The following is a 27,950-nucleotide window of genomic DNA, read 5'->3' on the forward strand; positions in this document are numbered from 1 at the left end:
AGCTGAACCTGGGAGATCAAAATTGGTCTCTCATGGGCCAGATAAGCCCCACAGGGTGGTTATAAAAATCTTATTTAAGATGGGGTAAGTTTCCCTCTCTGTTCCAGTTGACTTGTAAGCACAATGTCCCTGGTTATGAAGCCTCATTTTTATGCTTTGATTTTCTTACTCTGCACCTGCTCCTTTCTAATATCACTCACCTGGGCCCCAAACCATTTGAGTTTGAGACCCTAACACTAACAAGTGTGTGAAGAATGACTCAGGCGCAGTCTTTTGTATTGATTTGTTCCAGTGCCAGCGAGCTCCCCCACTCCTGACTGTCCCCTGTCTCCTGAGCTTATGCCCATCCAGGATGTTTTTGGTTCTTTTGGTGGGGGGGGGGGAACTGTCTCCTCCCCATGGCCCACTTGTCCTAGAGAGTTTTTAACTTCTTTGGGGAGCAGGGGAAATGTGGGGTTCCCTCTAGCTGAGAAAAGAGATAGCTTCCTGAGCAGGGGCTGAAGCTAACACATCCCATGACTTCCTGGGGCCCCACACGGGGGAAGCAGGGGTTCCACAGGATTTATTGGGTGGGTCAGGAAAATTAAAAATCCAGATGTGAGATCTCAGTCAAGTTTAGAGAGATAATGAAACAGAGAGCTAGGGAAAGAGAAAAACATAGACCAAAAGACAAAGGCAGAGAGACATGGAGAATTAGGTAGAGAAAACAAGCAGAAAGACAAGAGGCACAAGACCGAGATAAAGAAACAAACCTAGGAGAAAAACAGAGACCAAGAGAGGCAGAGATAGACCAAGCAACAGAGGCACGGGAGTGAAGTAGCAGAGATGGGGAGAGGATGTAATTTAGTGGCTCAAATAATAAACTGGAGCCAAGCTTTGAGAAACAGGCAGACAGAGACATAAGGTACAAAAGAGGTGTTTTTTAATTGAAAACTTTTATAAAACGGAGCGGGAATGTAAAGGGGACCGTGGGCTAGGCCCAGGCCAGGGGCGTTGGTAGGAGGGGCGCTTCTCCTATCCGTCGGTCTGTCTGACCGTCCCTCGTTTCCGCCGAGTCCGGTATCCCTATGCGCATGCGCGCAAGCGGGCGTGAGGGTGTGCGCCGCAAGGGCCCCGCGTGCGCAGGCGCGGAGTTGGCAGCCCGGGGCTGCAGGGGCTCAGGCCCGGGGCCTGGCGGGCGTGCAGTGGTGCGGCTCGTGTGAGGGTGCGAATCCTGGGCGGCAGATACAGCGGAAAGAGCCATCGGTGTTGACGCAGCGCGCGTTGATGCAGAGCGGAGCGGCAGCCTCGGCCTCGTCACACTCGTTGATGTCTGGGAAAGGGGGATAACAGAGGCGTTGTTCAAGGCTGGGGACCCGGGAGCCCGCCTCCCTGGCCCCTGAGGCTCTCCTGGGGCAGAGGTGTGTGGATGCTGAGCCTCCTGTTGGAGTCGAAACCAGCCACTATCACCTGCTGGCTGTGTAGCCAGGGCAGGTGCCTTAACCTCTCTGTGCCTCAACTTTGTGTTCTGTGAGATTGGTATGTAAGCCCCTAGGTCACTAGGTTTTTGTTAGGAAAACAATATTGATGATGATTTCAACAACAATGAATGCTTATTCTGTAACAGACATTGTTTTAAGCGTTTTACATGTATTAAGTTTATCCTCCTAATAACCCGATAAGGTAGGTACTGTAATCCCACTTTACTGTAAATGCAAACTGAGGCCCAGTGTGGGGAACCCCTTGGCCCAGTGTCACACAATAAGGCCACACTCCGCCCAGACCAGTTCTCAAAAACCCGGAGTGCCCAGCTCCCTGCTATTTCTTGGCTGTGAGACTTTGGGGAATTCAATTCCCTTTTCTGAACCTTGGTTTTGACACAGGTCTCACTGTCAGTGTAAACTGATATTCACCACTCTATGAAATGGGAAAAATGAGATGAGAAAAATTGAGCAAGGGAAAGTGACCTGTCCAGGGTCACATAGCCAGCTGCTGGATTGAGCCTGAGGTCTATCCAACTCCCCCAGAGTCCTTGATTGTAACCACCCTGACCTACTACTGTCTAAACGAGGCAGACATGATTCATATTCCCATTTTACAGATGGGAAAACTGAAAGCTCTTCAAAGAGGTCAAGCAAATTGCCCAAGGTCGCCCTGGGAGTCCTTAGTAATTACATCCGCAGAATTCTACCCTTCCCTCCTGCTTCAGGCCTGCCCCTGCCCTGTGGTCAAGCTCGGCTGTCCTCCCAGCCTGATCTCTCCTTCAGGCAAGCCCCATCGCTGAGCAAGAATTACTTTCTGCTCCCCTCAGGCTGGCTGGTTTCCTTCACGTTCCTGATTACTCACCTTTAGTTAAGGTTTCCACCTTCTCTCGCACCCTTCCCCCCACCCCATGCTGGCCCCAGTCTGCCCCTTACCGACGCAGGCCATGCGGGTCATGTCCAGGCGGTAGCCGTCGAAGCAGTCGCAGGTGAAGCCCTCGGGGACACGCACACAGCGGCCGTGGGCGCAGCCGTCCAGGATCCCGCACTCTTCCGCCTCCAGCCCCTCATAGGGCCCAGCCTGGGCGCCTGTGGAGAATGCGGGGACTCTGGGGTTGAGGTCTCTGCCTTCTATTCCTTATCCCTCCACGGATAAGTGTTCCCTACTAAACTGTCCATCCCACTCCAGGGCCGTGGAGGGGGCACTGTGGGGCCAGGATGTTTACGTCACTCCGCTCTCCTTAGCTTTCCCTGGGTCCTCATCTCTTTCCAGTCGGTCTACGGGTATGTCTCTGTTCCTCTTCATCCCTGCTCTTTGTCACTCTCTCCAATGGTGGCTCTGCTCATCTCTCTGAGCCTGTCTCTCCCCCGCTTCTCTTTGTTTCCATCTTTCTCTGTCTCTCCCCCCTCTCCCTTCCCCTCTCCCTCCCCCTCTCTCCATCTCTCTGCACATTTCCCTCCTAATCTTAGTCCCCATCACTCGGTCCACAGTACTCACCAGCATAGCTTCCACCTTCAGGCGACTCCTCAGGTTCTGGGAAGGAGCCACGGGTGTCACGGGGCCGATACCGCCAGCGGGTCCCCGGGCCGGGTGGAGCAGGAGCCTCAGATTCACCGTAAGGGCCGCCATCGTCCTCAAAGTCAGGCAGGTCGAATGGTGGCGTCCCGTAGGGGGCCTCCCGGCGGGCAAAGGGCCCAGGTGGCGGAGGGTAGGGGTCATAGGGTAGCACAGGTGGCGGGTACAACTCAGGCCCATAGGGAAGGCCCTGGTAAGGTGGACCCAGGTCTGGGCCATACTCGTAGGGGAGTCCAAAGCCACCTGGCCGCGGGGGTCCATACGCAGGGGGCCGCAGAACATTGCACAGAGCCTCAAAGTCATCTGTGAAACGGAGCCGAGCCTAACGATCAGCCCTTGCTGGGAGCTGGGACTAGGGGCCTATGAAAATGGGGTGGAGGTATATTAGGGACCAGGACTGAGACGTACTGGGGGCCCGAGGGGTCAGGATGTACAGGAGGGGATCTGAGCCATGGGACCTGGAAGTCAGAGGATGAGGAGTCTGGGGATGACACTGGTTTCCCAAAGACTGAGAATTGGGGGGACTCAGGGATTTTAGGAGCCAAGACATGGGGATATCTGGTGCTGTGTGTTGAATTCTCAGGCACCCAGATGTGGGTGTCCAAGCCCCTGGAACTTGGAGGTCTGTGAGCTATGACCAGAGAGTCTGTGGGCCAGGATGGCAGGGTCTGAGCATCTAAAGGTCCAGGATTTGGGGGAGGAGGTCTCATGGGCTGTCTTGGGGGTCTAGAGACCAGGAGTTGAGGGTCTGAGAGACCAGACTTCAGAGCTCTATGGGACCTGGTGAGTCAAGCCTTGGGGTTTCTGTGATTGAGGCTTGGAGGTCTTTGGGTTGTGACTTGGGGTCTAAGGGACCGAGATTTAGGGATGGGCTGGGACATAGTGGTCTGAGGGGCTGAGTTTGGGGAAATCTTGAGGTCTAAGACTGGGAGTCCGAGGGCCTGGATTTGGAGTCTGAGGGGCAGGGTCTCTGAGTGTGGCCCAGGCAGGTGGCGGTACCTGAGTCCTGGGCAGGGCAGAGGGCACAGTCCATGCCCCAGGCCTCTCCATAGAGGCAGCAACACTCTGTGTAGGTGGCCTGGCGATCCAGCCTAGGGCGACTGCACACAAGGTCAGCCCCTACTTCCTGCCAGCACACTCCCAGGTTGTCGTCTGAGGGCAGAGACAGCATGCATCAAGGTGGGAAGACACTCTGGTCCTCCCAAATGCTTATTCTCCTCCCCTGCTGGAGCAGCCCAGCCACCCTGTGCCTATCACCAAATCCTTCCCATCAGCTGTGATCTGACTCCTGGAAGTCCTCTAGGGTAGCTCCATGTGAGTACAGAGCTTGGGCCAGCACAAGGCTATCATATAGGAGGAGAGAGCAGAAGGGGTCCAATGGCTTGGAGATAGGGTCTGAGAGGAGGGTTCTATCCAAGTCTGGCCTCTGGAGGGCTCTGCGACCCCAGGGCTGTTCCTTTTCCTCTCTGAGCATTGTTTGAATGAAGTCTCAGAGTGTGGGAGGATGTTGTAGGAACAGGAAGTGGAAGAATTTGAGTCAATGGGCAAAAAGAGAGAAAGGACCAAAGAAATAGAGAGAAACACATCCAAAGAATCAGAGACTCAAAGAAACACAGGACAGCAAAGATGCAGAGAGAACAGACCTAGGAGCAAAGACAGTCGCAGTGGCAGAAATTCAGAGAAAAGCCTAAAGACAGAAACCCAGAGAGATGCAAAGAGACAGAGACACGCAGGGAAATAACAGGAAGCACGCTTTTAGATCAGGTCCCATACTGTCCTTAAAAATAAAATTCCTCACAACACCCTGTAAGCTAGGGGCTATTGCGAGTCCACCCAAAGTGCAGAAAGGAAGCTGGGCTCCAAGAGGCGATAAGCAGCGTGCACATGCACTCAGGGCCAGCAAGTGGCAGGGAGGCTCCTTTAAAACCTTTGCCTTGAAACAGGCCAGCTGGCCTGTGGATCTGAGTCAAACACGGAGACTAGAAGCTAAATGGGGCGTGAAGGGGCGTGGCCGAGCCACGCGCGCGAGGGGCGTGGCCCGGGTGCCGGCTTGAGGCCGAGCCCAGGGAACCCGGGCCGGATGGTGTGGGCGGGGCTGGGGCGGGGCTAGCCGGCTGGGCGGGGCGGAACTGGGGGGAGGTTACCAAGGCTCTGGCTCTCGTTGGAGACACAGCGGCGCCGCGAGCCGTCCAGCATAAGTGGGGGCTCGCACGTGCAGTGGTAAGAGCCTATGGTGTTGACGCAGCTGCCGCCCTCACAAGCCGGCTCCTCGTCAGCGCACTCGTCATTATCTAGGAAGGCATGGAGGAAGTGATTAGGAAGCCTTCCTCTCCCCTTTCCGATTTCCCCAGTGCATTGACAGTGTGATAGATTCAGTCTAGACTCCAGGAAGGACTTCGTGCTGGTGGTGGCCACATTCCAAAGAGAAGCTGGCGTGGCCAAGTGTTGGGGAGAGTCCCAGGCCGGGGCAAGGGAGGGGGGTGATGGCGGAGGTGGGGCTCCTACCGATGCACTCCAGTCGCTGGGCATGATAGTAGTAGCCATTGCTGCAATAACATGAGTATCCTGGGGCCGTGTTCACGCACACGCCGCTCTTGCACACCTGGTCTCGGAAGAGCTGACACTCGTCCACGTCTGCGGGAAGGAAGGTTAGGGACGCGCCCCCCACCAAGAGAGATGGGAAGCAGGCCAGGTTGTGGGGAGGGCTGTGTAGGGGAAGTGTGCGGCTTGCGGGGCATGATCAGGGAAGAGAAAGACAGAGATGGTGATAGAGACCCAGGAGTAGAGATCAGGGAAAATGGAGACAGAGAGACACAAGTTAGGGGTGAGATGGGGGAGACAGAGAAACAGGGTGAGAGACAGAGATAAAGAAAACAGAGACAGGGTGAGACAGAGCTGGGCCTGGGGGCTGAGGGTGAATGGGCCTTACCTCTCCGGAGGCTTAGGTCTCCACTGGGCACCAGGTAGCCCCGGCCGTGGGGGCACAATGACTGGTACTCGGCTGCACACAGAGACAAGGGTGAGCCCAGACACCCTTGTCCCAGCCCCTGCCTTGGGCCTGCTTGTGCCCACCTGCCTCAGTGCTCAGGCTGGCCCCATGCCCACCCTCCACTGCCCAATCTTCAGCCCTCATGCCTGTTTGTATTCACTTCTCAGCCTCACGCCCACCTGGCTGGCAGCTCACTCTTGTCTACACAATGCCAGCACCTCAGCCCCATGTCCAAATGTGTCCCCTTGTCCCAGTCCCACGCCCACTTATTTTTATCCAAACCCTCAGCCCTGAGTCCATCCCTTGGCCCATGCCCACCTGTCTCGGTGCTCGGGCACTGCTGGATGCGGCAGCCGCTGCCCCAGCCCTCACCCACCGTGCAGCAGCACTCCTGCCACGTCACGTTCCGAGCCAGGATGTTGTCACATGCATCTGGAGCTGCCGTGTCAAAGTAGCACTCCCGGCGCCCACTGCCCACAGGGCCCTGCCTGGGTGGGCTGGGCCGGCGGGGTGGGGGTGGTGGGGGTGGCCTGGCTGGCAGACCAGGGCTGGCAGGTCCGGGGCTGGCAGGTCCATGGGGCTGTGAGCCCGGGAATGTGCCTAGGGAGACAAGGGGCTTTAGCCTCCAGCCCCTATGTTATGTATCGGGAAACAGGCCCAGAGGGCCCCCAGCCATTAGTGACAGAGCCAGATTCCACATCTCTCACCACCTGTCCCTTCTTTCTCCCATTACCACCTCGTCTCATCTCTGCACCTCTTGCCTCCCCACCTCCCTCTCCCAGGCATCTCAGCTGTCATCACAGCTGCAGCTCAGGTAGGAGGAGAGGAGATTTTGCTGGCCTCTTGGAAGCCTCCCAGGGTCCTTACATCCAAAGTGTCCCAGACTGGTCTTGGGATCTTTATACCCAACCCCCTGTCTAGGCCTGGACACCTCTCCCTGACCCAGGCAGCCCACTAGCCTGTCCACTTGGCCTCTCGGGCCTCTCCCACCTTCCCTCTCCTCCCCTCCCATGGCCCTGCCTTGGTCCAGTCCTGTCCTCTCTGCTGGGGTCCCAGCCCCTAGGATCACCCAATACAATCCCCCTTTACATGGCAGCCAGAGGAAATTTCACAATCTGATTATATCCCTCTCCTGCTCAAAACCTTTCCATGGTGCCAGAGTGCCCTCGAGAAAAGTCCAGCCTCCTGACCACAGTAAGTCAGTGTGGTCTGGTGCCTGCCTCCCTCTGTGGCCTCACTTCTCCCCGCCCCCTCCCTTGCTCTGTAAAGCACATCACCCTGAACTTACTGCAGTCTTCCAAACATGTCAAGTACCCTCTTGCCTTGCCAGGCCTTTGCCCTTGTATCCTCACCCCAGAATGCCCTCCCTCATCCACTTAGCCTGGCTCATTTCTACTCATCCTACTGCTCTCAGTTCAGAGATTCCCCCCAAACTCTCCTTTAAGGCTGGGGAGGCACCTTCTCTAGATTTCCACAGCCCCTAGCCTTTCCCATCATAGGCTTGTTCCCTCTGGCCTGCGCTTCCTCCATCCCAGTGCTGACTTCTCCGGGTTGTTAACTGTCAGGTTATATCGCTATCTGCCCCTACTAGATTTTGAGTCCCTTGAAGACAAGGTGGTCACTACTGAGTCCTCAGTGCCCAGAATATGGCCTAAACACAGTGAAGGAATCTGGTCAAGTCAGGACCAAGATCTACTTCTCCTGACGCTGAGTCCCACACCCAGGTTAACTCATGTTTTCTAAGTTTTTTGTTGTTTAAAACAGCATTTAACTGATGGCAGCTGTCCACATCAAGAATGGTTAGACTCCATTATTTTCCTGCGGGGCCAGCAGCCATCAGTTCAGTCGACACGGATCTCAGTCTCACCAGCAGAAGTCCGAGGGGAAACACAGCGCCCAGTCATGGGGTCAAACTCCTCAGGGCTGTTGGGGCAGACACAGAGGAAGGAGCCTTCCACGTTCTCGCACAGGGCTGCTCCACACACACCCTGTAGCGTTTCACATTCATTCACATCTGTGAGCAGGAGAAAACAGCAAAGAGGGAGTCAATGGTTGTAAACCTCTGGGATTCCATAAGTCTAAAGAGTCTCAGCTTTCAAGTGTAATTTATTTATTTTTTTTAATGACCTCATCATCTACTTATCTTCTGGTGACAAACCCTGAATTTCTCTTGGAATCTCTCTGCTCCTCCATTTTCAACCCATGTGATCGGCCAAACAGAAGTCTGCATTTCTCTGGTTCAGAGACAGGCAGTCACCAAGCTGGGCCAGTCAAAGCCAGTCCAGAGACTTGTTCTAGAAATACTGAGAAAGAGCCTCCCTCTGTAGCTAGGGATGTCAAGCTGAGGATGTCAGCCAGAGGTGCCTTTTGTCATTGTGAAAAGAGAATCTGCCTGAACATAAATGCAATTGAGGAGAGCAGAGCTGGGAGAAAGCTAGGTTTGTTACAATTCCTATATCCATCTGTGCCTGAAGTTCAGATATTTCCCAGGACTTCACAGTTTTAATTCCCTTTAAAGAAATAAAGCTTGGTGTGTTTGCATTTGTCAAAACTAAGAAGATATATAATTAAGACTCATGCATTTCACTGTATGTATATTGAACCTCAAATAAAAATATCTGTAAACACATATTGAATTCTGGTTAATGATATGCAGACTGAAGAATTTAGGGGGAAATATATTGATGCCTACAGTTTAAGTTTAAATCTATCCAAAAAATTAGATGGAAAGTTATGTGAGGAAGCAAGTATAATAAAATGATAATAATAGAATATAGATCATGGGTGTGCAAATGTTCATTCTACAGGTCTTTTAATTTGCTGTATGGTTAGAAAATTTCCTCTTTAAATGTTGGGAAAAAATAAAGAATGTATATGTACACTTAAGATTAGTGCACTTTTACTACTTTATGCATGAATTTTGTAAGCACCCCCAAAATCAAATCTGAATCAATAGGGTTTCCTGACTGACATGAAGATGATCTTATATTCCAAGGCCTGAATTTCATACCTCTAAAGTTTACAAGGATTCAGAGCTATGGAGGGGAGCAGGGCCTGACCAACCTCCTCCCCACCCTCTGGCTCCACCCACCCCGGGAGCCCCGTACCCACGCAGTGACGCCCGTCCCGTGCCCCCTCGTATCCCTGGTCACACAGGCACTGGAAGGAGCCAGGCAGGTTCTGGCACACGGCATGGGCCCCGCAGAAGGACCGGTTCCGGCATTCGTCCACATCTGCAACCACCAGACAGTTAGGCCATTGCTGGACATTCTGTCCCCTCCAAATCCCTTGCCCCAGGGACACCCACCCTGGCATCCGCCCCCTGGCGTGGGCTGGTAGCCAGGGTCACAGGCCGGTGTGCAGCGGTAGGAGCCAGGGGTGTTCTCACAGCGCTGGGCTCCACAAATCGCTGGGCCGTATTCCTGACACTCGTCCACGTCTGCAAAAGAGTGGGGAGGGGAGGGAAGGGGAGTCACTGGCCTAGATTCACATGTTCCTGATGCTACTGCCAGTTCCCGTGACCAAGAAGTCTTTGAATCTGGTATTCTAGCAGTCTGAGCTTCTAAAGATGGCCTTCATACTCTTAAGGCCACATTACTATATCTTGAATAGCCTAAACATGGCTCCACCTCAGGGCCTTTGCACTTGCTGTTCCTTTTGTCAAGAATACTCTTCCCTCAGTTATCTGCGTGGCTCCCGGGGTGCCCATCACAGGTGCCCTTCACTCAAAGGTCTAGGTCAGGCCCTCCTAGTGCCCCCACTGCTACTGCTCTTTAATCTCTGTCCATTTATCCTGCTTTATTTTCCTTCCAAAACTGGACATTATATTATACCCATGCATTTATTGACATGACAACTGTCACGTTTCTACAATGCCAACAACATGTCGGCAGGGATTTGTGTCTGTGTTGTTCCACACTGTATCCCCAGGGTATAGAACAGTGCCTGACACCCCCAAATTGTTTGCTGAATGACTGTTGAATTTATCTACATATTTATTGTCTGTCTCTCCCCTAGAATGTCAGCTCCATGAGGACAGTGATTTTGTTTGACTCATTGCCTGTTCTGCCTCCAGTGTCACACACAGTAGGTGCTTAGTGAATTCTTGTGGAATTAATGAATGAGATCCCATGAAACTAGATTTCCATGAATCAGAATTCTGGCAACCCGAGCACCAAAGGCAGCCCACAGTCATTTCATCTGTTTCACCCTCTCCTTCCCCCAAATCTTAGATTAGTCCTAGCCTCCTGTCTTGGTTAGTACCCAGCTGGCACCTGGTGGGGAAGGAGGAAGGTCAGGGGTGGGAAACCATGGAAAGTGAGAAGAGGCAAAGGGTGGTCTGAAGGCAGAACAGAGACTGGAAGGGGTGGGCCTGTACTTTCCTGAGACCTGAAGAGGTCTGAGGAGTGGGAGAAAACAGAATCTGAAGAGTCCTATTTGAACTTGGAAGGGTGGAGCTTAAGCAGGTTAGAATCAGAGCTTGAAGAAACCTAGGAATTTCACACTGGGAAAGGATAGAGCCCAGGGCAGCCAGGGTAGAGGCTCTATGGAGGGGCAGCTGGAAGTAAAACAATTGGTTAAAGGTGGAAAAGGGTAGGTCCAAACTGAAGTGGTCTGAAGAGGGAGAAATGGAATTTTAAACCATAGGCTGATTGGAAATGGGAGGGAGGCTAACAGTTCTTTCTAGTAGATGTCTAACTGGGTATAGCCTAAAATGTGGCCTGTGCTCAAATTCAGAGGAGCATGCGCTGCTTCTGAAAGTGAGGCTTGGCCTGTTTCCTGATAGGAGTGTCTTCCCTCATCTTCTGGCCTCCCCTCTGCAAGAAAGTACACTGGTGGCTTATTTCCACCACAGGGATGGGGAGAGAATTAAGTACACTGGTTTGGAGCTTTTCCCCTCCTCCCAAGTCCATGAGGCCTGGTGCCCCTTCTGGGTCTCCAAGAGAGCCAACTTATACAACTCTTTGTGGGAGCCAGGGCAGTGGTCTCACCATCACAGGTGCCCTCTGGGCCCGCATGGTAGCCAGGGTCACAGTCGCGCACACAGCGGTAGGAGCCAGGGGAATTTTCACAACGCTGGGACCCACACAAGGCCGGGCCCCGCTCGCGACATTCGTCCACGTCTGAGGGGGGAGGCAGGACAGACAGTCAGATAGGGAAGCAGAGGAGGCAAAGAAGAAGAGGAGAAAAGGCTGGGGAGTCAAGGAGGGGAGTGGAGAGTCAGAAGGGGGAGGAGTGAGACGCATGAAAGGGAAAGGGAAAGGGAGGAAGCAGCGGAGGGGAGGCAGCGGGGGATACAAATGGGGGACACCAGTGGAGGAGTCCAGGAGACAGAGGGGAAAGGGATCAGGCGGGGCCGCTCACCGAGGCAGGAGGCGAGGTCTGGGCCAGCGCGGTGTCCCGGAGGACAGACGCACTCGAAAGAGCCGTCGGTGTTGGTACAGATGCCGCTCTGGCAGAGGTCCTCCTCGCTACACTCGTCCACGTCTGCGGGACAGTGTCCGAAATCAGGAGCCCATCTCCTTCTTGGCTTAACATTCCAGGACACTCCCCTCCACCGCCCTTTTCCTGCCCTTCTGGCTCCAAGATCTTGACGTCTTCTGCACCTGCCTTATTCTCCTCCCTTCCCTGCAAGCTCCACTTCTCCAACAGGTTTATCTCAGTCCTTTCCAATCACTGCCCAATTTTTCCGACAACTGCCCTTTCCCCTTTTCCACTCCCAACTCCGCCCCTAGGAGATTCCACAAGCCCCGCCCTCTTGATGCATTAAAACCCTGGCCAAAAATTCAGACTCCTTATTCCACCTTCTTCTCCCTGACCTGCCTTTTCCTGGCATAAGCCCACACTTTCCCGGTCCAGGCCCAACCCGGGTACGGACCGAGGCAAGAGGATCCGCGGGGTCCAGGCCGGTAGCCGGGAGCACAAGTACAGGCAAAGGAGCCGTCGGTGTTGAGGCACTCGCCGTGGGGGAAGCAAAAGTCGCCCTCCAGGCACTCGTTCACGTCTAGGGTACGTGAGCGATAGGGCTGCGGGGTCACCAGTCCCGGCCCCGAGACCCAGGCCCCGCCCACAAAGCGGCAATCCTGCCCCCAAGCCACACCCCAGATGGCTAGTTTCTAAAACTCCACCATCAGTCCCTTAGTTCAGCTCCCAGCTCCACAGCAGGCTTTGCCCAGGAAGCCAGGTCCCACTCCCAGGTTCTCCAGCCCTTTCCCCGCCCTGCCCTGCAAACCTGCGCAGGGCCCGGGCCGACCAGGTGGTGCCCGGTAGCCTGGAGCGCAGGTGCAGCGGAAGGACCCTTCGGTGTTAGTACAGTGGCCGTGGGGGCCGCAGGAGGCGCCCGAACTGCATTCGTCCACATCTGTGAGAATGGGGATTACAGAAGGGGTTTAATCTTGGGACACACTGATGGATCCCACTGGGCAAAGGGGTCTGAAGGAGATGATTGGAAGTTGGATATGGGTATGGATTTTGGGTTGGATATGTGATGAAGGCTCCATGGCATAAGTGTGTAGGGGAGACTAGGGTTCCTTAATTCTGGGGACCATGATTGGGGGTCCTTTGAGTCTGGGTTTCTTCAAACTCCCTGTGCCAGGATCCTGGAGTCAAGTGAAGGAGCTCTGGACTGAGACAGAGGTCTGACATTAATTATAAGGGGTCAGGTATTATAAATCAGGATCATTGGATGGGATTCTGCTGAGTCAGGAGTCAGAGTGTCTAGTTAGGGGTCACTGTTGAGGATCATGAACCCAAATCAGGTCACAGGGAAGGGACTCTGAGAAGGGACAGTGGCAGTGAAAGAGACAGGATCAAGCATCACACAGAGTCAGGGGTTGTGGTCAGGGTTATGGGCAACAGTTATGGTTAAGTCAAATGTCACAGTCAAGTTTAGGGATCATAGGTCACATACAGGACCAGGGGACAGGCAGAGTCAGGAGGGTCACAACTGCTATTATGGTTAGGATCAGGGGTTATCAGCAGGGGTCATGGTTAAGGTCAAATGTCACAGTTGAGTTGAGGCAGAAATCACATGCAAGGTCGTGGTCCAGATCAGCAACCATAGTCTGGTCAGTGGTGTCTGCAGTCTAGGTCAAGAGTCACAGTTAGGCTCTGGGGGTTGTGGTTCAGGTAAGGTGACTGAGATCCAGGTTAGGAGGTTATGGGCCAGGTCAGAGTTGTAGCCGAGGATAGGGGTCACAGTCTGGGTCAGGAGTCATGATGCAGGTCCAAGGTCACAGCCAGGGCCTGGTCTCACCAGTACATCGGCCATGGTGCAGGTGGTGACCAGCAGGACAGGACCTGCACTGGAAGGAGCCCGGAGAGTTCACACACTCCTGCCCAGGACAGGCCAGGTGGTTCTCACATTCATCCACATCTGGGAGGCAGGGGAGAGGGTGGTCTTGAAGGAGTGGCCCAACAGCCCCCTCACCCATCCACACTCCTCCCTCCCTCCCCGGCCTCACCCTCGCACTCGGAGCCAGCAGCATTGGGCTGGAAACCCGTGGGGCAGACGCACTGGAAACTGCCTTCTGTGTTCTCACACCGGCCATAGGCGCAGGGCGGGGGGCTACGGGCACACTCATCCACATCTGGGGCAGAGGAGACCAGTGGGGCTGAGGAAAGGGCCTGGACTCCCTACCATCACCGTGCACCACAACATTCCATCCTGGAGGCAGCATCCTGGACTTCGCTCAGGATGCTCCCTCCTCCCAGAAGGACAGACCCTTTCATTGTTTCCCCATTAATTGTCTCTGCAGCTGCCCAGATGAGGCTAGGGCACCACCTCCTGTATGTTGCTTTCCCTGCCTCAGAGTTGTCCCCTCCTAAGGGTTCTCACAAGCACATCCAAAGTAACACTCAAAAGGGAGGAGGAATTCTCCATATTTGGAGAAAGAGGAGAAGACTCTGAAGCCAGACTCTCCCCATCCCTTCATTGCACTCCCTCCCTGCCCTCCTTCACTGAGCCTCATCACCCTGCCTCTCTGCCCCCCAGTCGTGTCTCTTTCCAGTCCTCACAGCAAATGCAGGTGAAGTGGGCTTAGACTCAGCACCCTCACCTTGGCAGGGAGCCCCTGGCCCTCGGGAGCGGAAGCCAGCTGGGCAGGCACAGTGATAGGAGCCCACTGTGTTGTCACAACGGCCTGGCCCACAGGGCGGTGGTTCCTGGGCGCACTCATCCACATCCTCTTCGCACGCCGAGCCCCGGAAGCCAGCCGGGCACACACAGCGGAAAGAGCCAGGCAGGTTCTCACAGACCCCTCGGCCGCACAGGCCTGGGCTCTGGATGCACTCGTCCACATCTGCCCAGAGCAAAGGACCCAGGTCACACCTTCTTTATGAACCTCCCTGCAAACCAACTGCCTCCGTGCTCTACTCCGCTTCCCTGACCTCCATCTCTTGGAGTTTCCACCCTCCATCACTCTGCCACCTTATCCCCCATCATTCTAACTCTCCATCCTCCATTAGTCTCATTTTTCAATCCCTATTAAGCTTCCTGTCTGCCTCTTAGAACTCAATCTTCCTAGTCCATGTCAGTTGGCCTCCTTATACTCTGTCCTCCATAACTCTACCCCTTCCCCCATTAATGACATCTCCATCCCCCATCCCTCTGCTTCTCTATCCTCTATGGCTCAGCCTTCCTATTTTCCATCATTTGACCTCTCCATCCCCAACAGGCTGCATGTCTGGTTCTCAGAGCCTGGCCTCTGAGAACCCATCAATCAGCCTCCCTCTTCCTAATTGCTCTGTCTCTTCATCTCTCCGTCCTTCACCATTGCTGCTCTACCCTCCCCCCTACATCCCCAGTCCCTCACCCTGGCAGCTGGCTCCATGGGGTGCAGCCTGGTACCCAGCGGGGCACACGCACAGGAAGCTGCCTGGCGTGTTCTCGCATCGCCCACGGTCACACGGTGGCGGTACGCGGTGGCACTCGTCCACGTCTGCGGGCACAAACCGAGTGCTTGGGACTGGGGCAGACACTCAGCCTCCTCCCCTCCCCCAGACGGTTTGGCGGAGCGGGGATGGCGGGGGCGGAGCCAAGCTTAGGCGGGGGCCGGCTGGGGCGGGAGCCCGGGGCGGTAGGGGGTTCGGAGTGGGTCGGTTCAAGAAATAAAGCGAAGCATAAGCGGGAAGGGCAGGACTGTGGCTGGGGACCCAGCCAGGGCCGAGGTAAAGAGGAGAAACGTGAGGGGGGGCCATTTGGGGAGGGCAAGGCCTGGGGAGGGCAAGGATGGGAAGGACAGCTTTGGGTCCGAACAAAGGGAAGGCAGAAGCGAGGGAAGGGCTGGTTTGGGGACCTGGCACTGGATGGAAATCAGGAGTCGTGGTCAGGAGATAGTTTGCCACAGCTGTCTGACAGGGGAGGGGCCTGGGAGACGGCAGGAGCTAGTCTGGAATATTGCAGGGGAGGGGCAAAGGGAGGGACGGAGCCGGGACCTAGTCCCGGAGAGTCCCGGCGGTAGTAGAGCAGGGACCTGCCCCGACGGGAAGGGCCCGCTGGGCCAGGAAGAGGCAGTGGTGGGGCCGAAGCGAGAGCGGGAGCTGTTCTGGGGCCAGGGCCAGGGCCAAGGCAGTAGTTGGGCCGAAGGGGCGTGGGACCGCAGCAGGGGTGGAGCCTGTATTTCTCACCCAGACACTCCGCAGCGCGCGGGCCGGCTCGGAAGCCCGGACCGCACACGCAACGGAAGCTGCCTGGAGTGTTTTCGCAGCGCCCGGGAGCACAGGGCGTGGGCACACGGCGACATTCATCCACGTCTGAGGGTATGGAGGGGTCTGGTCAGGAGGTGACCAGATAGAGCGCCCCCTCCCGCCCTGCCTCCGTCCCCCCCCCCTCCACCTGGCTCACCCACGCAGTGTCTGCCCTGCGGGCTGAGCCGGAAACCGGAGTCGCATAAGCAGGTGTAGCCACTGGGCCGGGGGATGCAGCGTCCAGGGCCGCAGATCTGGGGATTGCGCTGACACTCTCCCGCAGAAGAACCTGTGGGGATCGAGTTAGCCAGAGTTCCCCCATCTATAAATCCTCTGTCCCTTTCATCCCAGCACAATCCCCTCAGATCCTCCGCCTAAAACACCCTCATGGATGTCTCTCCTCAAATCCAGTCTTCCCCCTCTGACACCCCTGTCCTTCATCATGGGACATTCTCATCAGATCCTCTACCTAATCCAGCCCCAAAGTCTCCATTTTTGAGTATTTTGCTCCAGTCCTCTGCCTGAGGTATGTTCTTAGTGTTGTGAAAACTAATTATTTGTTTAACATTAACTGAGCACTTACTATGTGCCACGTACTTCAGAGACAACTCCGCATTTTATAGATGAGGAAACTGAGGCTCAGAGAGGTTAAAATGATATGCCTAATTGATAGAGAACTTGCATCCAGACCAGTCTGACTCCAGCTCCTGATGTAACAGCACCCCATCCTTCAAATCTTTCTTTTCTCACCCACTCCATAACTCCTCTGTCTGTCACATCCCTATTTGTTCTACTCTGCAATCTTCACTTTGGAGCTTCCCACCCCCAACTCCTGCCTGTAATACCCCCATTAACGCCCTTGATTCCCTCTACCACACCTGATTCTGGGATATCAGGACCAGTCCAGGCAGGGATGCTGGGCAAGGGAAGCTCAGGGCCTGGCCGGGGCTCTGGCCGGGGCTCTGGCCGGGGTTCTGGACGATGAGTGGGCAGAAAGCCTGGTAAAGAAGGGATATCAGCAGTGGAGACCTGTATTTGGGTGTCCTCACTCATCTCCCCTTTTCTCTATAGGGCTGGGGCAGCCCCTTGGAGATGACACTCCCTCCTCCAGAAGCCAGCTCACCTGTGGGTGGCCGAGAGGTGGAGGATGGGACACGGTGCTGGCTGAGGGACACTCGGGGTGGCTCCTGGCCCAGGGGTCTGGTGTTGTAGCGGAGATCGGAGGCTGAATAGTGGTAGCCAGGGCCAGCTGGACAGATCTCCCGAAATCCCTCTGGGAACAGGAAAGGGAGGAAGATCAGCAGAGAGAGGTCAAGAGAGCAGGAGGGAATGAGAAGGAGGTGGGGAGGGAGAAAGGAAGGAAGTATAGTGTCTGGCCCTGACTGAGGATAGAGCTTGGCCTGGGAGTGTGTCAGGAGTTTGGGTTGGCTGCTGAGATGGGGTGGTACCCTGGCCAAAGAATGGATGTCTCAGAGGCTAAGGGTAGGACCAATGTTGTTTTTCTCTTTGGGATGATGGCAGGGACAGTAGTTTACAGCAGGTGGTTTGGTGTCTACAGGGACAAGGTTGAAGGCCAGGAAACAGTAAGGTCCATTGTGGGGTTTGGCTTTATGCAGAAGATTGCCAGGGAGGTGTCTCTAGGAGGGGCATATCTGGGGCGGGGCTCAAGGTGGAGCCTAGGATGAAGGCAGTGTCTCAGGAACTGGGGACTTGGCCAAAGCCTGGGGGAAAGGTTGGGAGGCAGCACATCTCAAGGGCTAGGGGAGGCAGAGGCTGGGGGTGACACCCAGAGGACACAGCCTAACTTCAAGTTCCTGTGTCTTAGGTGTGGGTGTGGCCAAAGTGGGGTGGGGACCCAGGCGGAGTCCTGTCTTAAGATAGGCTGTCTCAGAGGCCGAGGGAATGGTCAAGGCTAGGGTCTAACCTAGTTGGAGGGGCAAAGACTGGAATTGGGGCTGTTTGCATCAAATCTAGAGCAGGGCCTGACAGGAGGAACTCACCTGAGCCGAAAGGTGGGCAGAGCTGGCAACCCCGGCCCCAGGCTTTGCCTACGCGGCTACAGCAGCAGATCTGTTTGGTGATGTTGCGAAGAATGGGTAGCGAGCAGCCGCCGTCGCGGAGTACGCGGAAGCAGGGCCCTTTGGCCTCTGAGATCACGTGTTGGGCTGGGGGAAAGGGAGAAAATTCTTCAGGGCGGGGTTGGGAATGTAGAGGAATTAGGGGATCTGTGAGGCAGGGGAAGGGTCCCAAGGAGGGTTCGGTGGGTGTGAGGGGCATTTAGGAGAGCTCTGGGAGTCTAAAGGAGAGCTGAGGGGTCTGAGGTCTGAGAAGAGTTTGGGGCCTGAGGAGAATCTGAGGGGTGGATGAGCCAATCTGGGAAGGATCTCAGGATCTGAAGAAGGTGTGGTGGTCGAGACAGATGAGGGTATTTGGGAGCCCGAGAGGAGCTGATGAAAGTCTGGGGGATCTAAAGAGATCTAGATCCAAAAAGTTTGGGGAGTTCTTAAAGAAATTGAAGAAGGTCCAGGGAGTTTAAGAGTGTGTAAGAGTCTGAGAGGTTGGGGAAGTGGCAGTCTAAGAGAATTAGACCCAGGGATGCTCTGGCATAAAAGCAGGTGGACATGGGACCCAGCTTCAGGCCCCGGTGGCTCACAGATGCAGCTGCTGCGGGACGAGTCGAGCAGGAAGCCGTCGGGGCACACGCAGGTGTACCCTCCATGCGTGTTCGCACACTCGCCGTGCTGGCAGCGCCCACCAGTTGCGCACTCATCCACATCTACGAGGTACAGGGTGATCCCAGTGGGGTCAGGGGCAAGCTCCTCGCCAGCCCCATCCCTCGAGCCAAGCTCCTCCCACCCCTGCCCTGGCTCACCTTCGCAGGACCCATTAACCCTTTCAAAGCCAGTTGGACACGGTCCATCTGGGGCTCCAACTTGGTCAGAGTTACCTGTGGACAGAGGAGAGGGGCAGGCGAAGAGAGAATGGAGTGAGTGGGGACGAAAATGGAATGGAAGGAACTAAAAGATGTTTGGTGTGGTTTGAGTGCTAGGTGAGCCTTATGTTGGTGATCTGCATGAGTGGCGCTATGGCACAAAGGTGGGGTGAGAACAGGTCAGAAGTCAGAAAGTCAGGTGAGTGGTCCCAGACAGTATGGATAGGCCTAAACTGGAAAAGATCCCCACGACGGGGTAGGAGTAGCTAGAATTTGTGTACAGGACATATCTATGGTCAGAGTACCAGGAGCGGTGAGGTTCTCACACCTCCCCAGCTCCAAGCACCTCGGGGACGTCCTGAAGCTTACCCAGGTGCTCCGAGCACAACTGACAGTCGTGAACGCCCCAGGCCAAGCCGTCCCCTCTGCAGCAGACCTCCTGCGTCCGGAGCCCGGGCAGCGGGGACGCACACTGTGGGGAAGTGTAGGGTGAGCGCGCCCCCGCGCGGTGGCACGCTCCGGGCCCCTCCCCACCAGCCTCCTCTCACTTCGCCTCCGCGCAGCTCCCGAAAGCAGTAACCGAAGCCCGAGGCATCTGAGTAGCTGTCCTCGCGCGGCGCACTCTGTGCCAGCACCGTGTAGGGCGCTGCCGCCTCTGCCCGCGCCGCCGCCTCTGCCCGCGCCACTGCCTCAGCGTCCGCCTCTTCCCAAGGGCCAGACACACGCTCCACCTGGTGCACCACCACGGACGCCTCCTGGGGGTGCTCCACGTGGACGCTCACCATAGACGCCACGCCTGGAGAGAGGCACGGAGGAGCAAAGTGGTGTCTGCACAGATTCTTAGGGACTGAGACTAGGAATGGGGAAAAGGGCAAGATGGAGAAAGGTACTCCGGGGAAGGCAAGACAGATGTGCATCAGAGGAACGCTGAGGTGGTGGACAGAGGAGTCGGAGGGGACTCAGGCTGTACTCTCCTCACCATGCTCATCGTCGCGGTGGTTGGCCAGTGGCATGGTGTACACAGAGCGGGTGAAGCCTGGCATAGCAGGGGCCGGGGGCCGGGCGCCGGTTGAGTGTAATTGGCAGAACTTGCCAGCGAAGTCCGGGGGACAGAGGCAGCGGTCAGGCTTCACGCACACACCTCCGTTGTGACAGATCAAGGGACACAGGACTAGGGGGAGAGTGAGGACACTCAGGGCAGGCAACCCTCTGGGCAGCCCTCCTAGGGCCAGTGTACTCAAGCTAGCTCAGTCCCTAACATTATAACTACACCCTAAAGACATCAGTCAGTTCTAAGTCGTTCCGCCATGAGCTGTCACCTCCCCAGTAATCCTGGCCACTTGCATTGCCTGAGTCCAGTCATACACCCCTCGACGGTAAAGTTCCTCCCACTGGATCCGCTCGCCACGCCCTCCAGCTCTTGATTCACTTTCCTCTCACCCCGCCCTCCCTCTCAAGTCCCACTTTCTGGCTGAGTCCAGGCCTGCCCAGACAGCGTTGTCCCCACCCAAGGGCTCAGCCCCGCCCACTCTAGCTCGTGCCTTCACATCTAGCCCCACCCATCTTTACTGTTCCAGCCCTTCAGTCCCAGCGCTTGTCACTTCTATTGACTAAAACCACATTTTAGCCATTCCCTGGCTCCATTCCCCTCTAGCAACTAACTCTGTCTCCTTGCCGTTCTAGGAACGCCCACACCCTGTTTGGCCAGGTCCACGACGTTCAAGCTCCGCTCATAGGCTATGTGTCCCCCGCCCCATCTATGCACCCCGCCCACATCACCTTCTGCTACCCGCAGGATTGTAAACCTCTCCTATCAAGACGTCTAACCTGCTGCCTTTAGCCCCACCCACCTTCCTTTCCTCATGTTGATTTGCCCTGGCTCACGTTCCTCTCACCCCACCTCCTGGCGATCTGGGCTCCTAGACCGACCCACCGCTCTTTGTCTCCGCCCAGTTCTAGCTCTGTCTTCCCGCCTCCGGTAGCCCCGGGGCAGGGCCAGCGGGAACGCGCCTGCTTTCCCCTCTGCGCGCCCTCGCTGGGCCCCAGGCCACCTTTGGGCGGGGCACTGCCAGCTGTGCGGCGGTGTAAACAAAGAGAGGGGTGCGGCGGGGGCAGGGCGGCGGCTCCGCATTCCGGACCCTTGGGGAGCACTGGACCCGCTGAGCCAAAGAAGGCTGGACGTATCCTGCAAGGACACCCCCTCCCTTTCTCCCCCAGGGCTGCCGAGAACAGCTGGAGACAGCTGTGCAGAGGGGAGGAAGGGGGCAGGCGTCCGGGGCCGTCCAGGAAGGCGTGTGTGGGATTTTGAGCCACACACTGCAGAGAGAGGAAAGCATAGAGGGACCCTCCTCAATTTAGAAGGGTAAAGAGACTGGACTCCTGGGAGGAGTTAGAAGGCAGCACTCTGGGGTTCAGAGACCGCTCAAGTTTTCTGGAACAGAAAAGGAGCTATCCCGGAGGAAACTGAGCATCCTTCAGCAGAAGAAATCCAAGTCTTTTTAGGGAGAGTTACCTAAAAAACAGGACTCTATTGTCTTCTAGGGAATGGCCAGTTTGAGGGTGCTGAGGTTTAGATGGAAAGTGAAATTCTTGGGAGTCCCCAGCACATGAGAGCCTCAATTGTCTGGGAAGGCTCTAAGATACTTGGAATTACCTTTCCCCTCCCAGCTAAGAGATTAGGTACCCAAGTCATTTGATTAATGGCTGCTTGTGGGGAGAACAGTATCTGGACTCCTCTTGGGAGAAACAGTTGATCAAGACCAACTTTGGTTTTCTCTGAAGATGGATGCATCAGAAGTTCCTGGGGAGGGAGTGAGCTGGAAGAGAACGACTTGGCTAGACAGAAATCAGGGATCTCTGATGGGATCCACTTGGAAATATAGGAAAATGGAAGCCTTTTGTGGGAAGAGAATTTGGCTAGGGAGCAGAGATATCACTCTGCTTATTATAGAGCTTGTAATCTGGGGTTTCCCCTGGAAGCAAGGAGGGGTAGCTAAGGGACAACACTACAGAGTTATCTGGTGAGGGGCACAGTTTGGGGAGATTATATCAGAAGAATGGGAGCGAATTTCACTGGAGGGGTCGGTCCGGAGTCTGCTGATAGAGGTGCGGAGGGGTTTAGGGCCTGAGGGTAGAGACACTGGGCTTTGCTGGTGAGGAGAGTCAGGCCAGGGTTCCAGGGTGCTCTAATAAGGGTCCTTAATTGAGTGGCAGGTCTAAGGAGAGGCTGAACTAGGAATCAAATTCCAAAATAGGGTCTCTGCTAGGAGTGGTGGTAATCCAGCTAGTTCTGGGGGCATTTCCTAATCTCCAAAGAAATTTCTCTATCTTTTCTTGGCCTGAATGTAGGCCCCCCACCCACCACCCAGCTCCCTGAGGGCTCCCACACCCAGGGCGGGCTGCTAGATGGGCACAGGCATCTCCATGCCCCACACCCCTAGAAGAATGAGGAGCTGAGGACATCGAGGTCCTCCCGAGGTCAGTCCCCCTCCGGAGGCCCCTCCTTGTGCCTCCAGGGGCTTGGCACCCTCCTGGGCACGGCGCCTGGCACGGGCAAGTTGGGGTTGGGCCGGGAGGGAGTGGAGGAAGGAGGGAGGAAGGGGAGGAGAGAGGGAGTGGCAGTGGGCGGGGGCTCAGGCGGGAGATGAGCTCACGCCGGCCAGGGCTGGGTTGGCTGGAGGCCAGGCTGGGCGAGTTCTCAGCGCCAGGGGCCCCTACTCCCCACTCCAGAGGGCCTCCGGGGCTGGAGGCAGGTAGGGCCGGACCCTGAGAGCCCACTCATCACCACACCCTGCGGCCAACAGGTGTCCTACCAACCCCCCACCTCACCTGAACCCCTCCCAGGGGCTCCCCGTCTCTAGGGGAGCCTGGTACACAACCTCCTTCTGTCCCCTCCGCCCCCAGGGGGCGCATTTCCTCCTAGGCTTCCTATCTGGATTGCTCTTCCACGTGCGACCCTTGCAACTCAGGGTCCTGCAGAGCCCTGCTTCTATAGACTCTTTCCCTCTCAGCTCTCCGGACCAACTTTCCTCACCCCAATCTCCCTCTTTTCAGGCACTCCCATCCTGGACTTGCCTAATCCCTCCCATCCAAAGATGCAGAAATTGGGACACCCTTCATAGCCCTGGAACTCCCCCTTGGATTCTGGGGACCCCTGACTCAGTCTCAGAATTGGGACCCCTTTCCCTCAAGCTCCCAAACCCCTCAATTCTGGTATTCCCCAATTTGACTCAAAGGCGTGAAATTCGGCCCCAATCCCCTCGCATGGGACGCCACAGGTCCCTGGGAACCCTTATTGCTTGCGAAATCAAGACCCTCAGGACCCAACCCCAAAAGCCAGGAATTTGAGGCTCTCTTCCTTAAATAGGCTAGGGATTCCCCAGCCCTACTGCACACGGAATCTGGGCTCCCTCCCCCTAGCGGACTGACTCCCCCATCCCAAGGATCCTCCTCCCCCTGGGAACCCCTCCCTCGGGACCACCACCCCGCACTCACAGGCGCGGAAGCCGGGTCCCCCCGGGGCCGCCCCGCCGGGCGCGCCGCTGTCCACGCTGGTGGCGTTGCGGAGCGCGCAGGTCGGGGTACAGCGGGGGCCGGTGGGCCCATGGACGCAGCTCAGGCCGCACACGGCCGGGGTGAAGCGCACGCGGAGGCGCTCTCGGGGCCGGCACAGCCCGGGCTGCGGCCGGAGCAGCGCCAGCAGCACCAATAGCGACACCCAGAGCAGCCGCGCGCCGCCCGCCATGGCTGCAGCGCCGCGCTCCGCCGCGTCGCCGCCCCAGCCCGCCCGAGGGGCCCGGCCGCGCCCGCCCGCCCGCGGGGGAGGGCGGCCGCGCCCCCGCTCAGGCCCCCCCTCCCCACCACTCCCTCCCCGGCGGCCGCGCGGGGGCGCGTGGGGCTGGGCCCGCAGCCAGAGGCGCGCAGGCTGGGCGCTAGACTCGCAGGGGGAAGGGGAGCGCCCCCTCTGCCCCCGCCTCACACCAACAAGTGAATGGGGCCCGCAGGGGAGTGGCGGGGAAGGCAACAGGTGGGGGCGGGCCGATTCCCCCCCCCCAGACAGGGCTGAATCCATAAAAAGGAAAGAGTAGTGGGGGCCACATTTGGGGAGAAGGCTAAAGGCTGTCTCCGCGTTAGGCACAGAGAAAGGGGCTTCATGTGGGTACGGGGCTGTCATGGCACATCTGGGCAGCCAGGTGGCACATCTAGGGGAGAGGAGAAGGGTCGGTGTACCAGGGCACATGCAGGAATTGGGGGTCTGGATGGTGGGTAGGACGCTGGAGGGGCACATCTGAGGATGCAGTCACATCTGACCAAGACCCTCACACCTGGTATAAGTCGGAATGGATTAGGGGAAACGGTGGATTGAGATTGTGGGCGGGGGTCCTCACGTCTGGCCGGAGGCCCACATCTGGAAGACTTTAGGGAGGAGGGGACACATCTGGGCTGAAGGCCACAGCAAGAGGGGGACTTTCGAGGGTGGCTGAGACTAGGGGGTGTGCTAGCCCAGGAGCCGAGCGCTGAAGCCAGAGGAGGGCAGAAGGAGGGTGGGGAACGCAGTGGGAGGCCTTTGGCCCCTAGCCACCCCCCTCAATTTTGGGCATTCGGTGACCGGGCAGGCGCCAACCCGTACAATCGCTTTTGTTGTCTGGGCTAGTTCGGCTGCACTCTCTGCTGGGACAGCGCCCCCCTCTTCGGCTGCCGGGAGCCCGGACACTTGGCTTCCCGGCCCCACCCCCTCGGGTCAGCGCCTCTGGCCGGCGTCTGGTCCTGTCCCGGGCTCACCTCGCGCGGCCGGACGCCAGGGTCCCTAGAGGGGGCTGCGACCTGGGGAGGGGTGCCGAGCTACAATGGGGGGCGGCTAGGCGGCGGCTGGACCGTGGGAACCAGACAGCTTTATCTGGCCCGGAATCCTCCCCCCCCCCTCCCCAAGGAGGAAGGGCGGATGTTCTTACCCCGGGCCTGGGCGGCGGGGGCGCGCTGCGGGGGCCTCCTCCTCAGCAGTGCCCGGGCCCCCGGCCCGCGGGGCCGCCGTCGCCTCAGCAGAGCTCGGGCCTCCTGCAGCCTGGGTTGGAGGGGTGCAGAGAAGGAGCTGTCACCGCGGTTAGGCTGGCTCACCCTCGGCTGGAAGGGGCCTCCCACACCAGGAGGTCTCCTAGTGGAGGCTCTGTCCCTCCCACCTCCATCTCCTTACCGGGACCAGGCCTTGAGCGCTCCGTAGAAGCTTAAAAGAAACAGAGAAAAAGATGGTGGGAGAAACAGAGATGAAGAAAGGAGAGAGAGAGAGAGAAGAGAGACACAGAGGAAATGAGACAGGTAAGTACGAAGAGGAACAGAGACAGATGGAAAGAACAAATACAGAGAAGGGGACATGGAGATAGAGACAGAGAGACAGAAACTGAAAGACCCAGAGACAGTGATAGGCAGGAAAAGGAGAAATAGAAACAGATACAAGTTGATAGAGAGAGAGCAAAGGAGGGGAGAGAAAGATGTGCTGGAAATGGTGGAGGAGTTGGGAGCTATTGGGGAGGGTTACACACTCACGTCAGTGGCTGCCAGTTAAGGGACACCTGTCTCTTCTTCACGCTAGGGCTGGGGCTGGGCAGCTCTGGGGACACTGGAGTCAGGCACCGCTGAAGGCCTGCACACTTTTTGGGCTGGCAGCTCAGGACCCTGCAGGAGGCTTCAGAGACAGCCAGGGACTAAGTGGAGAAGGAGGTGACTGAGTCCCTCTTTCCACCAAGTGCATTCAGCTCTCCAGCTGAAATAAGGGGGTGGGGAAGGAAGCCCTCAGCTCCTCTGCTCCTACCACCTCCCCCCACCCCCACACCTATACCCCACCTACAGGAACCCACCTCTGAAGCAGCGGCTCCTCCTGGGCAACCGGCCTGGGCAGCAGCGACAAGCAGCAACACTATAAATAGAGGAGAGGAAGTCACTCAGGCCCCTAGCACTGTAGAACTCCCCAAAGGAGGGAAATGAGGGATAGGGAAGGGAAAGCCAAGGTAAGGCTTGAGGGTGCTCAAAATTGAGATGTGACCAATCTGAGGCACTGCGCTGGATGCCTCGGCTTCCCCATCTGTACAATGGGAAGCAAACTGGTTTAGACTCTGCAGGGATTAAGGTCACAAAAACCTCAGTTTTATTTTACTTTTGAATTGTTTGGGGTAAGGTATTATTGGAAACGACATTTTAAAGTCTTTAAAAATGATTTTTCAAAAAGACTCAAAGGATTTCGAACCGCATTTCCAAGCCCGAACTGGGAATCTAGAACCCCGCCCTCCCCGCACGTCCCTGTCCTGGACTCAGCCGTCATCCCGAGATTGGCCGGCAGGTGACGCCACTTCCACAGGCCTCAACGGCTGGGGAGGGAGGTCCTCTTTTGACTGTGGGTCCAGCGGGGTGCTGAGGTGGAGGGGGATACAGGAGCCACAGCCCAGGACTGAGAATCCCGAGGCCTGAGTTCTAGCCAGTTCCTGCCCTTCCTCGCTGTGTGTCCTGGAGCCAGCGTCTCCTGGTCTTTGAACCTCAGTTTTCCGCCTGACCAGGAGGAAGGAGTCGTTCTTGGAGAAATCTCCGCGCCCGGAGGGTCTCAGATTCTTGCTGGAGAAGCCCTCAGCTCGGGCGCAAGTGCGTCGCAACCAAGGGGCCCCCCAGACAAATCCATTGTCCCCATGCTAAGGGGGACGAGGGACGAGGGAGTGCGCGCAGGCCTGGAGAGAGGGGCAGTGGGGGGATGCTGTGAAGGGGACTCTGGGCGTATGGACTCTTTTCAGACGGGTGGGGCCCAGTAGGGGAGGTGGCTGCTCGGGTGGGAGCCTCCGGGACCCCTGATCCTGTCGTCATCCCTCCCGCCTTTTCTCCGGGTTAACCCCTTCCCAGCCCCGCCCCCGGCGCGGCTCGGGTTACTAAACGCATTCGCAGAGACCGAGGCGGGAGCGGAGCCCGGGGCCTTTGTAACGGAGCTCTGGCCGCAGGGCGGGGGTTGGGGGTACTGGGCAGACTATTTCCTTCGATCTCGTCACCCGTGGACAGGAAGGGTGGCTATAACCCCAAATCTATAGGAAATTCTGGATTTCTTGCCGCAAAATCACTGGTACCTCATTCAAGCCTGGAATCCTCTAATTCTAGGAAACTAGAGCATCCCCAACCTTCATGAAACCTGGAGGCCCCACCTCCGCACAGTTTTCCACAGCCCCTCCACCAACAACCCAATAGTCCACGTTTTCCTAACTTATTAGGAAAAGGTCCCTTTAATTATTTCAGGCGTTCCCAAACCCTAGAAAACCAAGACGTCTCAACTCCCCCATAAAGTCCCGTGATAACCTCCCATACTCTTCCTCCTTAAGCACCCAAGAAGCTTGGGGAACCCCATCCCAGCTCGGCCCCGCCCATCTATCATTTTAGGAGAGCTCAAAGCCCCATCCCCATATAAACTGGGGCCCTTCTCCGAATAAACTCTAGAATTCCCTGGAACCATATCCGTCTCTACCACACAGGAGGAGAATCCTTCCCCTCAAAATCTCAGTACACCTCGGATTCTAACCCCTACAAAATAGAGGGAGGGCCCTAATAAATCCAGGAGCTCTGGTCTTCATTCCTATCCAGAGGCAGTGGGCTCATATCCCCCTAAATCCGAAAGTCCTGGTCTTTCAGGACCGCCAGACTTATTGGGTGGAGGGGGCACAAGGATGAGGGGGCCGCAGCAGGGCTTACCCAGCCGGGCGGCCCGGGATCACCGCAACCTCGACGGCCTGGCTGGGGCTGAGGCCCGCGGCGGAGGCGGCTGTGGCGGCCGCTGCAAGAAGCGGTAGCAGCAGCACCAGCAGGAGGGGGCGGCGGCCGCTGGGGCCAGGCAGCCGCATCGTGTCCGGCGTGGAGTAGTGCTCCAGGCGGCCCGTCTGTCCAGCGGGTCCGGCTCGGAGCGGCCCCGCCTTCCGCCCCCGCCGGAGGCCGACTCATTTTCTCCACTGTCCCAGTCGCGGGCTGCGAACTTCCCGCCAATCAGAGTCCGGTGCCGCCAGGGGGCGCTGCCCGCGAGGCCAATCGGGAGACGACAGGGGAGGGGCCAAAGGGACAGGTGCTGGGCGGAGGGCGCCGGGGCCTGGAATTTTCAGTGCTGTCTAGGGTACTGCCTCAGTGAATCCTCTCATAAAGGAGAGTCCCCACCTGTGGAGGTGCTGGGACCCCTCTCACGACTGAGAGGAATGCGTAGGCTGTAGGCAGGTTCCCCTAAATTAGACTCCCACTCGAAGACTTCATCCCTCTGCTTACAATCCTGGGAGAAGTCCATCAGAATTTGCTTTCTGA

The 27,950-nt window shown here is 56.9% G+C and overlaps 1 protein-coding gene across 4 annotated transcripts; it reads right to left on the minus strand.

Moving 5' to 3' along the window:
- Positions 1-900: 900 nt before the first annotated feature.
- On the minus strand, positions 901-27,520 carry LTBP4 (latent transforming growth factor beta binding protein 4). 4 transcript variants are annotated; one of them, XM_072967025.1, is made up of 33 exons: positions 27,357-27,520; positions 25,496-25,554; positions 25,185-25,323; positions 24,596-24,705; positions 19,624-19,815; positions 19,193-19,440; positions 19,014-19,116; positions 18,585-18,659; positions 18,366-18,488; positions 17,713-17,877; positions 16,836-16,985; positions 16,591-16,710; positions 15,870-16,001; positions 15,653-15,778; positions 14,839-14,964; positions 14,083-14,325; positions 13,489-13,614; positions 13,281-13,400; positions 12,258-12,386; positions 11,904-12,029; positions 11,390-11,512; positions 11,017-11,148; positions 9,333-9,464; positions 9,133-9,258; positions 7,893-8,039; positions 6,344-6,625; positions 5,966-6,037; positions 5,542-5,670; positions 5,181-5,327; positions 4,036-4,188; positions 2,959-3,339; positions 2,397-2,549; positions 901-1,312 (listed from the first exon to the last, which is right to left on the minus strand). In XM_072967025.1, exons 1-33 carry the CDS (start codon positions 27,503-27,505, stop codon positions 1,158-1,160), a joined length of 4,893 nt encoding a protein of 1,630 aa, XP_072823126.1. In that variant the 5' UTR covers positions 27,506-27,520; the 3' UTR covers positions 901-1,157. The 4 variants fall into 4 exon arrangements, with proteins under 4 accessions (XP_072823126.1, XP_031537950.2, XP_072823124.1 ...); XM_031682090.2 differs by lacking the exons at positions 24,596-24,705; positions 25,185-25,323; positions 25,496-25,554; positions 27,357-27,520 and adding an exon at positions 23,139-23,451; XM_072967023.1 differs by lacking the exons at positions 16,591-16,710; positions 24,596-24,705; positions 25,185-25,323; positions 25,496-25,554; positions 27,357-27,520 and adding an exon at positions 23,139-23,451.
- Positions 27,521-27,950: the final 430 nt, after the last annotated feature.

The sequence above is a fragment of the Vicugna pacos genome, chromosome 9 (assembly GCF_048564905.1).
Source record: "Vicugna pacos chromosome 9, VicPac4, whole genome shotgun sequence".
Classification (NCBI taxonomy): domain Eukaryota; kingdom Metazoa; phylum Chordata; class Mammalia; order Artiodactyla; family Camelidae; genus Vicugna; species Vicugna pacos.

Excerpts from the sequence above, each read along its gene's own strand:
- LTBP4 (XM_072967025.1), bottom strand. The coding sequence starts at position 27,505 with ATGCGGCTGCCTGGCCCCAGCGGCCGCCGCCCCCTCCTGCTGGTGCTG. Across the intron at positions 24,706-25,184 it reads CTTAACTGGCAGCCACTGAC|GCTGCAGGAGGCCCGAGCTC; the intron begins GTGAGTGTGTAA and ends CCTCCAACCCAG. Across the intron at positions 18,660-19,013 it reads GTTGTGCTCGGAGCACCTGG|GTAACTCTGACCAAGTTGGA; the intron begins GTAAGCTTCAGG and ends CTCTGTCCACAG.